A 14,637-nucleotide genomic window follows, 5' to 3' on the forward strand; every position below is an offset into this window, starting at 1 on the left:
CACGTGTTTGAAAAAATAGTGCTCAAGGTCCACACACACTCTTCGTGTTCTTCGACTGAAGAACGCGAACGTATCCAGCCTGGTATTTTGGGGTCACATTTTAAAAGGCTTGATTTCTAGAGCAGGAGAGCCATATTGAGAAAGGTGCAATCGGTTATCTGTGCAGCGTGATGAGACATTGAGATACTTAGTTAAACTTCTTGAGTGTAAGCCTGCGCAAGTGTGAATATTGCTTTCTGAAAAACCCCGTCTGTGCAAGCAGGCGTTTGGTGTGTAGCGACACCACGGAGCTACACACCAAACGCGTCCGTGAGCTAATTTTCCATCCTTGAGCACACAGCACAAAACACATCTAAAATGGACTCACAGATCTTATAGTGGAATGTGAGAGGACTTCTCCGTAACCTTGATGATATTAGAGGACTTCTTAATAAACATACTCCAAAGGTGCTGTATGTTCAGGAAACACATCTCAAGTCCACACAAACTTTCTAAAGAAATATGCCATCTTCCGCAAAGACCGTAACAACGCTGCCACCTCGTAGGGCGGTGTTGCTATAATAGTTGATAAAGGGGGTGCCTGTAAGCAGTTAAACCTCCGAACTTCTCTTGAGGCAGTTGCTGTCCGAGCAGTGCTGTTCGGGAAGCTACTAACAATTACTTCTATTTACATTCCCCCGTGCTATCAACTTTCGAAGATACAATTTCAAAGCTTCATTGATGAACTGCCTCCGCCATATATAGTCGTTGGTGATCTAAATGCACATAATCCTCTATGGGGCGACTCCCATTTGGGTGCACGAGGACGCCTAATAGAACACTTTCTGTTTTCGTCAGGTGCATGTTTACTTAACAAAAAATAATCAACATATTATAGCACTACGCACAACACATACTCTTCTATAGGCCTAAGTATTGTCTCGAGTACACTAATTTCATATCTGGAGTGGTCCGTTCTCAAGAACCCCTTTGGGAGTGACCACTTCCCGATTATGTTGAAGTTAACAAAAGGAGATACGTGCTCGCCTGACTTTTCTTGTTGGAACACCAAGTCAGCCAACTGGGAACTGTTCCGAGAAAGCACATCTTTAGGCGTAGATGACATTGCTGGTTTTAATATAGACGATGCTGTGGCATACCTAACAGGTTTTATTATTGACGCTGCAGTGAAATGTATTAAGCAAACTAATGGAATGACTAATAAGCGTCGCATCCCATGGTGGAACAACGATTGTTGGGAAGCGCACTAGTCAAAATAAAGCGTGGAGATTACTCCGAAATTACCCAACGGCTGAAAACCTCGTCAATTTCAAACAGGTTGTCACAAGCCAGGAGAACGCGTCGTCTCGCAAAGAAAGAAAGTTGGAATAGGTACATCTCAGGTATAAATTTTTACACTGACCAAGCGAATGTTTGGAACAGGGTAAACAAGTTAATGGGTCGGGAGTCGCATCCCCTACCCTTGGTAAGTAGCCGAGGTGAGAGCCTGGAGGAGCAGGCGGACTGCCTAGGTGAACACTTTGAATGTGTCTCAAGTGCATAGAACTATACAGAAACGTTCTTAAAATTCAAAGAACGCGAAGAGTGGCAGCCCCTTAAATCTAAGCGTTCATCCAGAGAGACTTACAACCGCCCATTTACATTTGCTGAGCTTAAGGCATCTCTTGCATGCTGCAACAACTCGGCGCCAGGAGTCGATCGTATAATGTACGAAATTATCAAGTACCTTCACCCCGAAGCACTAAAAACACTCCTAACCCTCTTCAATATCATGTGGGAAGCTGGCTATATTTCATTGTCCTGAAAAAAAGCGATAGTCATCCCGGTACTTAAACAAGGCAAAGACCCATCCTTGGCCGCCAGCTACAGGCCAGTAGCGTTAACAAGCTGTCTATGCAAACTAAATGAGAAAATGTTAAATCGGCGCTAAATTCACTTTCTAGAAAGTAACAGTATATACTAGACCCCCTTCAGTGTGGTTTCAGAGAGGGGAGGTTGACAATAGGCCACCTTGTTCGAATAGAGACATACATCAGAGATGCATTTATTCATAGGCAGTTTGTACTTTCGGTATTCCTAGACCTAGAGAAAGCATACGATACCACATGGCGATTCGGGATTCTACGCGATCTTGCCGCCATGGGCATCCATGGGAACATGTTAAACACAATTGAAAGCTATCTGTCTAATCGAACCTTTCGCGTAAAAGTGGGAAATGCTCTCTCTAGATCATTTACCCAAGAGACTGGTGTTCCGCAAGGGGGCGTGCTTAGTTGCACACTCTTCCTTGTAAAAATGAACTCCCTTCAGTCAGTAATTCCAAGCACGATGTTTTATTCCGTGTATGTTGATGATGTTCACATGAGTTTCAAGTCATGCATTATGTCTATCTGCGAACGACAAGTGCAGCTTGGAATGAATAAATTCTCTAAATGGGTGGATAAAAATGGTTTTAAAATAAACACCGAGAAAATTACTTGCATACTTTTCTCCAACAAACGAGGGGTAATGCCACTACCATGTGTTGCGATCAAGGGAGACCAACTCTCTGTAAGCAGCGAGCATAAATTCCTGGGAACCACTTTAGATTCTAGCCTCGCGTTTATTCCCCATATTAAATAAAATGAAATGTCTTAAAGTGATGAATGTCCTAAAGCTTCTATCACGTACAACATAAGGTAGTGATCGAAAGTGCCTCTTGAAGTTGTACAAAAGCCTTGTCTGGTCGCGCCTTGATCATGCCTCTATAATTTATCATTCAGCAACGCCAAGTGCATTAAAAATCCTAGACCCCATTCACCATCTGGGTATTCAACTTGCAACCAGTGCTTTCAGGACAAGTCCGATCCAGAGCCTCTATGTAGAGTCAAATCAGCGGTCACTTCGCCTGCAGCGATCCTATAACAGTTTCACATAATTTATAAAGGTACGCGCAAACATCAAGCATCCTTCTTATTCAACTGTAAAGGCTATGACCGCTGCCACCCTCTTCCATAATCAACCCGCTGCGAGAAAGCCGTTTTCTTTGGGTGTAAGAAACTTAAGTGAGGAAATGGGTGTTTCACTGCTAGAACTTTGTCCTATGCCCACAGCGAAACTTTTACTGCCGTGGCAGTGGCAGCTAATTCAGTGACACCTCATTTGCGAGACCACTAAACTCGCACCAGAAGCACATATTAAAATGCATTTCCGATAACCCCAATCCAACTACTCATGCAAAGAGTTTTATACCGACGGTTCTAAGTCGCATGCAGGGGTGGCTTATGCAGCCATCAGACCATCCTTCTCGGAATCCGGTGTACTGCACCCGGAAACAAGTATCTTTATGGCTGAGGGTTATGCACTGTTGTCGGCTGTGAAGCATATACGGAAATCAAACATACAAAAATCAATTCTACTTACAGACTCATTAAGTGTTGTAAATGCATCAAGATCACTTTTCAGATTCAGAAATTCGGTAATAATCGAGTTGTATTCTGTTCTGTATACAGCGTATATGTCCAACCAGCATGTTGCTATTTGTTGGGTACCTGGCCATAGAAGCATCGAGGGCAATGTTTTAGCTGACCAAATGGCCACGTCAATTATATTGCTCGCTATTAATCCTACCGCTACTGTCCTTGCAAGAGATCTAAAACCCTTCCTACGTAAGAAACTGTGAAGCCACTGGCAGCGCTTGTGGGACACAGAAATAAATAATAAGCTTGATTGAGCCGCAGTTAGGTTACTGGTCCTCCGCTACGAGGACACGGCGAACTGATGTCCTATTCTGTCGCCTCGGAATAGGACACTCATATGGTACCCATAGCTTTCTGCTGACTGGCGATGAACCTCCTACTTGTGGTAGATGTGGCAAGAGGCTAACCGTCCTCCACGTCCTTAAGTGTCTGGAAGCTCAAAAAGAGAGAAAGAAATATTTTCTTTTAGCATACCGCTATCATCTTCGTCTACATCCTATTATGTTTCTCGGCGAAAAGCTGCTTTTTGACGCAAAATCAGTCTTTGGCTTTCTATAAGATGCAGTATTGAATGTTTTTAGCTCAACAAGTTTATAGCGCATCCTCTGTCCAGAAGATGCTGCTGTGATCGCTGCTTTCAATGAGGCCAGGCCTCCTTGCCCTTGCTTTAAGGGCTCTGCCGAGGCACTAGTGCTCCATGCCAAGTTTTTATTTCATATACGTGTCATTTTTAATGAATTTTATGTCTCCATAGCACACATCATTTGTCATTGCCAAAATTTTACTCAATGTATATTTTACGCACCTACAGCGACTGTTTTTAGGCCCATTTACAGCCACGTCACATCTGTTTTACCCACACTGCATAACGCACAGTTCATTATCATTGCTCTGGTGCTCTTTGGCCACATCTGGACCTTGGGCCAATAAACTCCACAAATCAGTCAATCATTCTTTCTGAAAAAAAAATTGCCAGGTGCAAGTGAATCATGTTCTCTATTATTGTGCGTGGTATAAACGTAAAAGAAATGGGGCCTGAGTTACTTGTCTGAGGTCCTCAGATGGATTTGTGAGCTGGAATAACCATACCTTACAGCCGATCAACCATCGAGGAGCCATTTTGGATTGATTTGGAAATTATGCACTCGGTTATTACAAATAGCGACACAGTGCCCCATGTTTGATGACACAGATGGAGGTGAACCGCCAGTTTCGGGTGCATGTGATCAAGGCCAAAGTGTGCAGCTCGGAGTATGTGCGTGCCCGGGGTGTGTTCCTCGAGTGCAGCCTGCAGCGCGGCCGCTACTGTCTCTTGCCGACCACTTTTGAGCCGGGCCAAGCACGGCGTTTCCTCCTGCGCCTGTTCTGTCGTAGCACACTGGATGCCAGGTGGGTCATTCGTGACGTGATGTTGTACCAGTGCTGGGCATGAGAACACCAACAGGCATGCTCCATAGTGAACGATAGGTGAACGTTCAAGTAAATACAAAAGCAATATCAAAACATGCACGAGAGGAAAAAAAAGCATTGTTGTGCTCTTTGTATTTCCTAAATGGGTGCTGTTTTGCGTCCTCATTCCTTGCAATGAGGAAAACTTTGTGCTAGGCAATATTGGCCCCGAGAACGAACACTGGCGTCGCTACGGTCGCGGTGATTTGATGTCACAACAAGGACTTGCCTACATTGCCGCCGCTTGTCTTCTCTTTCTGCTCCCGCTGTGTACCCGCTACTTAGCGAATCGTTGACGATTACTCTTAAATTTCGTGACGCGAATCTCTCAAGGTACAAGGTGAGTGAGTGAGTGAAAACATTTATTAAAAAAAAAAAGAGAGAGAAGAGGTGCAGCCCTTTAAAGGCTGCATAGTGGGTGGAGTCCTTATTCCGGGACCTCATTGGTGACACTTGATAACCTAGCTCTCTGGACCAGGGCCCTTTGGGCTTGAAGATTCGAGCAACCCAGCAGGGTTGCCTTCCACTCTTCTCTGGTTGGATTAGGGTTCGGGGGAAGAGCTGAGTTGAGGTGGCAAACCCAAACGATGTGGTAGGTGTCAGCCACTTGCCCACAGTATTGGCAGTTGCCAGTGAAGGAGGAATCGAAACGTTGCATGATTGCCGGGCACAATAAAGTATTGGCAAAAAGTCTCGGCAAGATGCGTTCATTAGCCTTCCCCAGTCCCTTTGCAGGAGGTGGGTATTGACGATGCTGACCCCTGTAATAAATCGTAATATCTTTGAATGTCAGCAGATATCCGTCTTCAGGTTGCAGGCACTCATGATCTAAGCGGCATACCTGGTGAACGAGTGCTCGGACTGCCGGGTTCGCGGCTTCATTCCCCATTAGGCCGTAGTGGCCAGGAGTCCAGACTAGGCAACGAGAGGTAGGGTCGATTCCCCGGTTGCTATAGTTCTGCAAAATTCTTTCCGCTAGTGGTGTGATCCAACCAGCTTCATAATTTCGACATGCCCTACGCGAATATGATATGATACATTGAGATCGATGGTCGAAGGCAGCTAGAGCAATAGCTACCTCTTCCACTTGTGTTGTGCCAGGAGCTTTGAAAGTGAGTCTATCTACTTGCTTTTCCTCGTGAATTACCGCTGCCGTATACCACCCCCCGTAGTCAGGACCAGCCAAATCTAGGTAGAAGACTCCGTGTTTATTGCCATTGTGACGTTGCAAGGCGTGTGCCCTTGCCTGGCGATGACCACTATTGTCTTCTCTATCCATCTTTGTGGGGAGGGGTCGAGCTCTTACGGCGCGTCTCCAGAGTTCGGGCACTCGGACCGGCTCCTGAGTGTGAAAGTCGTGTTTCAAGTAAAGCCGGTCCGGCAGTTGCTGTCCCGTCTTTGTCTGTGTTAGACGTGTGTATTGGTTCGTGAGGTGTGCTTCCTTAAGCTCCTGAAAGGTGTTCACTACTCCCAGCGCGAGAAGTCGCGCGTTAGAAGTTGTGACAGGTAGGCCAAGGGCCCTCTTAATCATTTTGTGGTTGATTGCCTTGGCTTTCTCTGCATCATGCTTGCGCAAGTAGAGATAGGGGACCGCGTATAAAATACGGCTAATTACGAAGGCATGAGCTAGCTGCACAGCATGCTTGCTTCGTAATCCCCCTCTCTTGTTGGAGACGGGTCGGACCATTAGGCCCACTTGGTTCCCAAACTTGCGAAGCTTTTGTAGTGTTGTGTCGATTCTCCTTTAATTGTGAATGAAGAGTGTGAGGATTCCAATTTCCTTAGCCTCGCGTATGGGGCCACTAGCCAAAGAGATACGCAGTTTTGTAGCATCCTTAGGCGATGGCCTAAGACGCACAAATTCAAATTTTTTTGGTGCACACTGGAGTCCTCAGCGCTCTGCGTATTGATCCACTACGTGAGCGGCTGCTTGCAGGCTTTCCTCCGTATACCCAATGTTTCCTTCCGTGCCCCAGATGGTAATGTCTGCGTACAGTGCGTGCTGCACACCTGCACACCCATTTAGCTGAACTGGTTGGTATACCATCGCTAGATTAAACAGTAGAGGGGAAAGCACAGAGCCGTGGTGTCCTCCTAGTACCCAATTCGTAAGGTCCATATACATTGTCTTGGATTTTGATGTGTGCGACTCGATCCGTCAAGAAATCTTTGATATAATTGAATGTGTTTGTGCCACAATGAGTCTCACTGAGATATGCTAATATAATGCTGTGTTTAATGTTGTCGAAGGCTCCCTTTAGATCGAATGCTAAGACAAACTTGTCGTTGTGAGTGTGCTCTGTTTGTTGTTATATGTCATGACTGAGTTGTAATAATATGTCTTGTGCAGACTTGTGTGGACGGAAGCCGAACATTGTGTCTGCAAATGTGTTACAATCTTCCAAATAACCGGAAAGCCTATCTCGCACCATGGCTTCCATTAGTTTGTCCGCGCATAATGTGAGCGAGATAGGTCTCAAGTTGTCTGTATCAATTTCCTTTCCTGCTTTCGGAATGAAAGTGACAAGTGGTGTTTTCCAATCGAGTGGCACAGGCGTCTCCCCTTTCCATATCGCATTAATGTAGGTAAGAAGGGCCTCATACTCGCGATAAGGGAGGTCGGCCAGCAGATTCACTGTAACCTTGTCCCGACCGGTGGGGCAGTGCTTCTCTTCATTTTGGCTAAGGCCGCCTTGAAGTCGTAGTGGTGGAAAGGCTTATCCATCGCTTTGTTACCTCTGCCTGCATAGAGATATTCCTGACCTCGAGAGTTCTGTTTTGTGCAGAGATATTTACCCTTAACGCCTCTGCCAGTTGTGTTGTTGTGCCCTGAAAATTGTGTAAAGCACGTTGCAAGTGTTTCTGGGTTTCTCCCCGCGATTGAGCGGGATCTATTAGGCTGCGGAAAAGCTTCCATGTGTTCTTCCCCAACATCTGTTGGGCCGCCCTGTTGCAACGACCGATTCAGTTGGAATCAGCTGAGAGGCATATTCGGCAGCCTGTTAGGTCAGATTTGTTATACGTCTTCTCAGTGTTCTGTTGTGGTTTTGTTGTTTCCATCTTTTTGTAAGACTGCAGCGAGCTTCCCAGAAATGGAGTAAATGATTATCTACCGCTGGGAAGTCCTGCGTAATCTGTATGCATTTCTTATGTTTCTTGAGGGTTGTCATGAGATTTTGAGCCCATGAACTATATCCGTCATCGATTAGACTAGCCCGTGGCAGGGACTTATGGAAACCAGTTCAGTCTGGCAGTGTGGCCTGATTCGATGGCTGTTTTAGGGGCCGGGTGCGAATCATGGTGTTAAGGATGCAGTGATCGCTGCCTAACGTTTCTTCGGTGTTGTACCACTCAATGTGTTGTATGTGTTTGGAAAGCGTGAGATCTGGACAAGTGTCCCGAGTCACAAAGTTTCCTATACGTGTTGGTTGTGCTGGGTCAGTCGGGAACATTATGCCTAACGTGGAAACTCCGCTAGCTTTCTACCACGAACTTCCTTTTTATTGTAACCGCACACCCTGCTGTGAGCATTGAAGTCCCCAACAATGAGTAAGGGATCCCGGCCAGCTATCTTCAGTGCCCGACTGAAGATGTCCGCAAAAGTGATGTTTTAGCTTAGGTGGACAATAGATGTTAAGCATATATGTAGTTGTGGGTAAGAGCGTCGCAGGGGTAGCACTGTGACCATGATGTACAAATATGCTACCTGCAGGTCGAGGTCTACCTTTTGTGCCGTGTATGCTTTTTGTACAAGGATGCCAGTAGATTGATCTCGCTGAAATGTATTGTATTTGGCAATTTTGGCTGAAGCCCCTGGTTCCTGTAAAGCCACGATAGCTGCTACATATTGGCACGTTTCTAAGTAGAGACGAAAATGAGTGCGCTTAGCGCGGTCCCTGAAGCCCCTACAATTCCACTGTACGACTGACAGTGGTTCCTGTCTTGAGTTAGTACTCTTCTGCCTATGTCCCGGCGCTATGATTGGCACTATTAGAAGCTGGCTGGCTCTCCACTGCCTGAAGGGCAGGAACGATCGAGACGTCTTCAGTATATTTTCCTCCTCCATATAGTGGTGAGCTTTGGAAGGCCGACCCACCTATTTTACGGGACTAGCCCGCCTAAACATTTTAGGACTAGCCTGGATCCAGGGTCACAGGAGCGGTGATTTGCTGAGTGAGTGTAGTCACCAGCTGTTGCATTTGTGCTTGTATAATTTGTACAATCAATGTCGGCAGTGGTGCCGTTTGGTCGGTGACACTTTTTTTGAGAGCCGACATGCGACTTTCCAAGGTGCTAATGAGAGGGCTATACATCACTGGTTCCATGCCCGAGCACAGTGAGGCCGATTCATCACCGCTATCCAGAGTGCCTAGTAAAAGCGATTCTGCCCTTTCGCGTGCCAATCACGGGCCAATTTGTTTGCTGCCTCAACATGTTGCGTCCCGCAGACAATCAAGTTCTGTGTCCACACAGGCTAAACGTTGAGGGTAGCTGCAGCTTCGCCACCAACGAACTGGGCAATGGCAGCGCCAAGATCTCCAGTCTGGAAGGCCGTCTTCAGGTCAAGAGTTTCACAGGGCTTCAACACCACGATAATATCATCTGCGCTCATCTTGGGAGTGTCGCATGGGCGCCACTTAATCAGATTACCTTTTGGCTGTGCGGTGCGAGCACAATCGTTGGAGATGGGACCACCGGGTTTCCCGGCAGTCGGCTTGAACATCGTCTTCTGCTGAGCAGCTTTTGGTCGTAGCGTCACGAGCTGGAAAAGGGCTCCACCTTTGATGTTGGTGGGTTTATGTTCGGTGGAAACAACCTGTTGCACATCAATTTAAGTCCAAGCCATGGAGGCTGGGTCGTAGCCGCGTTGGGTAGCGGTCGCCATCGTGCGGAGTCTTCAGGGAAGGCCCCGCACCACCAGAGCGGACGCTAACCTCAGCAGAGGTCAGCTCCTCCCGGCGTGGCCGAAAGATAAATCGGGCGAAAAATGATTAAATTTCGGCCCACCTGCATCGGAGCGTCAGCAGGTTCCTCTTGATGTTAGGAGATGGTTCTCAACGCTTTCAAAAAGGTGACATTGAAATTTTCTCGCTTCTCAGCAAAAATTTCCGGAGCCAACGCAACACACGTCCGATCTCGGCGACGCAACCAGCGTCTTCCAGGTACAAGGTGGAAGGCTTCATAGCTAGTGAAACTTGTGGAAGCTTTAAGAAGTTTTCATAATTAATAACTAAGGTTTGCAGACTCATGTTTGAGCGGAAGATTGATTGGGAAAATGATGTTGAGTGGTGACAACATGATTATAACTAGGCAAAGTCCCTGGGTTCAGAACATTTGGCGAAGTATCGCAAACGAAATGATATGTTTTCGATTCACTAAATACATTGCACTTTGCTGAGCAATGCTTGCATCTGCGAAAAATCTAAATGATTTGACAAAATTACACTTTCTCTAACAGGAGACTTTACACAAATCTGACTGTCATAAGCACTCTCTCAATGTATTCGGAAAATTAACAAAATACTGCCACACACACACAAACATTTCGGAAATGTTGAGATATGTCTGCTTTTTTATCATATGTACACGTTTTCTCTCAACATGTTGCCAGGCAATATGTAGTCGTATACGTACCCTGATTTGCTTGAAATGCCGGGGTGATCTACTGGCGCGTCACAAACGATAATGTTCAGTTCGCCTGGGAGCACCGCATAGCAATGATTCGAACACAAACACCAGAGAGTCGCAATGAACTCTTTAGATCGCGCACTCAGCGACGTGACCAAAGTAACTAATAAACAACGTTCGCCTTGATGAACTGATGACTGATCTCGCACGTCATGTTCACGCGATCAACTGCAAGAAAAATTAATTTATAAGGTGGCTATCTGAACTGATAGTTAAGAGCGTGACAGCATCGTTACCACGATTCTGCACGAAGACAGAATCTGACAGCAAGAAGAATTTCCGCACGCAGCCACAACCATACTTAACCTCAATAATTTCGGTGAAATGAAGCTCCAAAACTTTTGCGAGAGAAACATGAAACTAAACAACGTGTTGAGTGAGCAAGTACACGAGAACAACAGACACAACAGTGGGGGTGGTATTCTAGGCGAGTGGATTCAAGAATATTTTGCGAGATTTGATACTGCAGGCGAACGCGAGGCTTGGCACACCATTGAAAGCACTGTCCGTAGATAAGTGAATTCCTCCGATACAAATAACGCTAGAGCTGCGGAAATGAGACCGCCAGGGCCGGGATAGAACCTGCAACCTTCAGGTCAGCAGCCGAGCGCACTTCATAAAAGGATTAGCTGTGACGTAATAATGCAAATATGGCATCTTGCATCTCAAAATCGCACGATTATGCACCAAAAAGTGTGTTGTATTCAAGCAGAAGCGTGTTCTTGCATTTCACACCCTTCAGAATACCGCTTCCGTGAGCAGGAATGAAGTCCGTCATAGGGGTTAGCAGTGCGATGCAGGTCTTTTCACCCCTTTCACATTGCCTGCGACCGAGCGCACGATTGTGCAGTAGCGAAAGTAAACTGTTTATTGTTTTACTAGGAGCATTACCGAATCTGTTTTTGTCACATTCATCTGCACCTTGAAATTAGCAGAAAGCGAACGCAAACAGCGGTACAGCGACAAAGCAAGCGCATTATGTAGGCGCACTGCGGCGGGTATCCAAGAGTCCCTGTCGTGACATCACCCAGCCTCCCGCCAGGTGGCGCCACCCCAACTTCTCGGGGCTAGTAGTGCTCAGTTTTGGGGAAAGACTACCGTATTGCTCTCATATAACCGGCCCTCGCATAAAACCCGCACCCCTAACTTTGAACTTCCCGAAAAAAAAATCGCATGCTTAGCTTTAAAAAATTGTTTTCAGAAGTCACAACTGCACAGCAGATTACAATCTCATTAGCAAAAGAACTTTATTTCGAAGCAATTGCCCCAACGTTGACGGCGCGGATTCCCATTCCTTCAACTATTGCCCGACTCGCCGCTGTCACTGCTGCCATTTGAGGATTCGTCGCAGCTCTCGAAGACGCAATCCTCTTCGGTGCCATCCAAGCAATTGGTGATGGCGCACTTGTTGAAGCTTTTGCACACCACATCGGCCAAAATCGCCCCCCACACATCCACGATCCACTGGCACAGCAGTGCAATGTCTGGCCTCCGCATGCGCCTCGTTGATGTCAGTCATAACGGCTGTCGGCCATTTACTCGGCATACAGCTGCTTCATGTGCGCCTTGAGAGGCTGATTGAGGCACACGTCCAGTGGCTGTAGCATGGAAGTCATGCCACTGGGTATAATCACGCCGCGAGGTCGGTGTGGTGGTCAGCAAGGCGCGCTTTCACTGCGTCAGTGCAGTGGTCGCCTCGAAACGAGCCCAACACCCCAACACCAGCATCGACCACCGTGCCAACATAGCACACGGCCTCTTCTTCTTCTCCCAGATGGTGCGAAGCCAGTCAGAGATGAGGTCACCATTCATCCATGCGTTATCTTGGGTTCGCACAACAATCTCTGGTGGCAGTGGAGTGCCGGATAGCGTTTTGCACTCGAAGATTACGTACGGGCGTAGTTTGGTATCATCCGCCAAAGTGCACAACATTACTGTGCAGTGTAGTTAGCGTTTCCGCCCGTCAGTACATTTACAGATTTCGAGCCCTTTTTCTGCAGACTGCAGAGTGGTGTCCATGGGCATCTCGAAGTACACGGACGTTTGAGCAGTATTTCCCACATGGAAGAGCAAGTACCAGATTTACTCACGTAATGAACGCACTCGCACAATAAATACAGCCTCAACTTCAGTCATCAAAATTTTGATTTTTTTCCCCCTCATAATAATGCACCCCCTACATTCATCCGCTGCAGTCCCGCTAACCAACATCTGGTGCTTCCTCACCCGTTGGATCTCCCCTGTTTCTTATTACTCTGCCCACTCCCTTCAACCACCTCGGCTCGCTTCCTCTGCCCCCCTTCGCCTGTTACCGCGTGCCTATTGCTTTTCTTTCTATCTGTGCGCAGAAACTGTCCCTTCATTCATCGTTCCCCCGTGAGTGTATCAGTTGAAGTTTCCTCACATGAGGGACAATTATCGTGTACTCCACACCCATCTTTCTTACCTTTCCACCTTTTTCTAACGAATCACCCCCCCCCCCCCCGATAATGTTATCGTTGGTTTGTTTTGATGCTTTGGGGGGTAGCTTGTTGCAATGTTGGTTACTTGCTACCACGACCTCGTCGTGCTTGTTACAGTGTTAACAGCGGCGTCACGGTCGTCATGGAGGTTGCTGCGAAGTTGGCTAAGTGCGTTGTAGCACGTAGCACACGCTTTTCGGCACCGCTAGAGATCACAGCAGATACCACTGTTGCGGTTAAACGATTGCGAGAAAAGATAGGCGCAAAACGTTTTTATGGCATGCAAGGGTGGCCCGGGTTGCAGTAGATAGCGCCATCAACCACTGAAGATGAGCAAAGTTCAACAAAGAAGCTGTTTCCAAACAGTGTATGCGTATATCAATTGCAAAAGTCTAAGCGACCTAACTTTTTTTGCATTGTCACATTTTTTGCTCATTCCAAAGAAGTTTTCATAAAATTTACCCCGCATAATAAACGCACCCCACAACTTTGCTCCGATTTTCCGAGAAAGTGCATTCATTACATGAGTAAATACGGTAGTTGTGCTCCTTCCGCAGCCCAATGACGTAACGTTGATAGCTTAACAGCTTATCCTCGTAGACGTTGGGAAGCTGCTGGCACATAGTCATTTGCCGCCGCATCGAAAATTTGTGCCTGGCCATGAATCGCTGGAGCCATCCACGGCTCGCACGAAACTTGATTGAGCTGTTCATCTCGCAGGCCAACTTCAGTGCTTCTATTAGCACCATCTCCGTTGACACAGCGTGGCCGCCACTCCTTCACTCCTCAATAAATTTGACAAGCTGCGTCTTAAGAAGGGTATACGCACCAGTCTTCTGGCCGCGAAATGCTTGCTTCTTCTTGTGTGCACTTTCGAGAGAGGCCTTTTTTTTTTTTTCGCCAGTTCGGAATGCACGACTCGTCGACGTCGTGCCTCCTCACAGCAGCTCTGTTGCCGATTTCTTCTGCAGCAGCTATAATCTTGAGTTTTTTTTTTGAGGTGAAAGATTTCCACAGAGACCCACTTATAGTACCTCACCAGACAAGGCCGATCAACGGTGCAAACTGGCAACACCTGACTCAGAGAAAGACGCTGTCCAATCGCTGTTGCGACGCTGTTGGCCAAATCAAACAAAGCACGCAAAAAGTGAATAAACATTCTACGGAGATCTGTCTTAGCCTGCGTTGCCTTTTATTGGCTTTGCACCAGACGTTGCCGATGGGGATGCGGACTGCACAGGAGGCCATGCATTGCCGTGAAGCCGACCTCTGCTTCCAGATTATCCGGAGATAACCCGCACCCCCACTTTTTAGGCGATTTTTTTTTTTTCCAATTTTTCGTGTGGGTTATATGCGAGAAAATATGGGAAGTGCTAAATAGACACTCAAAAAACATGTCCTGTGTATCGTGGCTTCATGTTTGTCTGTTCTACACATATTCTTTCCCCAAAACTATTTCTTGAGTACTATTTGCAGGTTGCGTAGATCAGCAGACGGACATATGGATGCATGGCAATAAAAGGGATACAGGGTGTAAAGTGATTCTGCCAAGAAAATTTGAAATATGTCTAAGAAAAAAA

At 46.8% G+C, this 14,637-nt stretch overlaps 1 protein-coding gene across 4 annotated transcripts in view; it reads left to right on the forward strand.

Annotated features, from left to right (window-relative positions):
* LOC119178704 (calpain-5) overlaps positions 1-14,637 on the forward strand; it is a 100,575-nt gene that overhangs the window by 61,679 nt on the left and 24,259 nt on the right. For all 4 annotated transcript variants that reach the window (XM_037429933.2, XM_037429934.2, XM_037429935.2 and 1 more), the window contains one exon: positions 4,651-4,847. In XM_037429933.2, coding sequence (XP_037285830.2) covers positions 4,651-4,847 — 197 coding nt within the window. The remainder of the gene's footprint in view (positions 1-4,650; positions 4,848-14,637) is intronic.

This window comes from Rhipicephalus microplus, chromosome 1, assembly GCF_043290135.1.
Source record: "Rhipicephalus microplus isolate Deutch F79 chromosome 1, USDA_Rmic, whole genome shotgun sequence".
In the NCBI taxonomy this organism is placed as follows: Eukaryota; Metazoa; Arthropoda; class Arachnida; order Ixodida; family Ixodidae; genus Rhipicephalus; species Rhipicephalus microplus.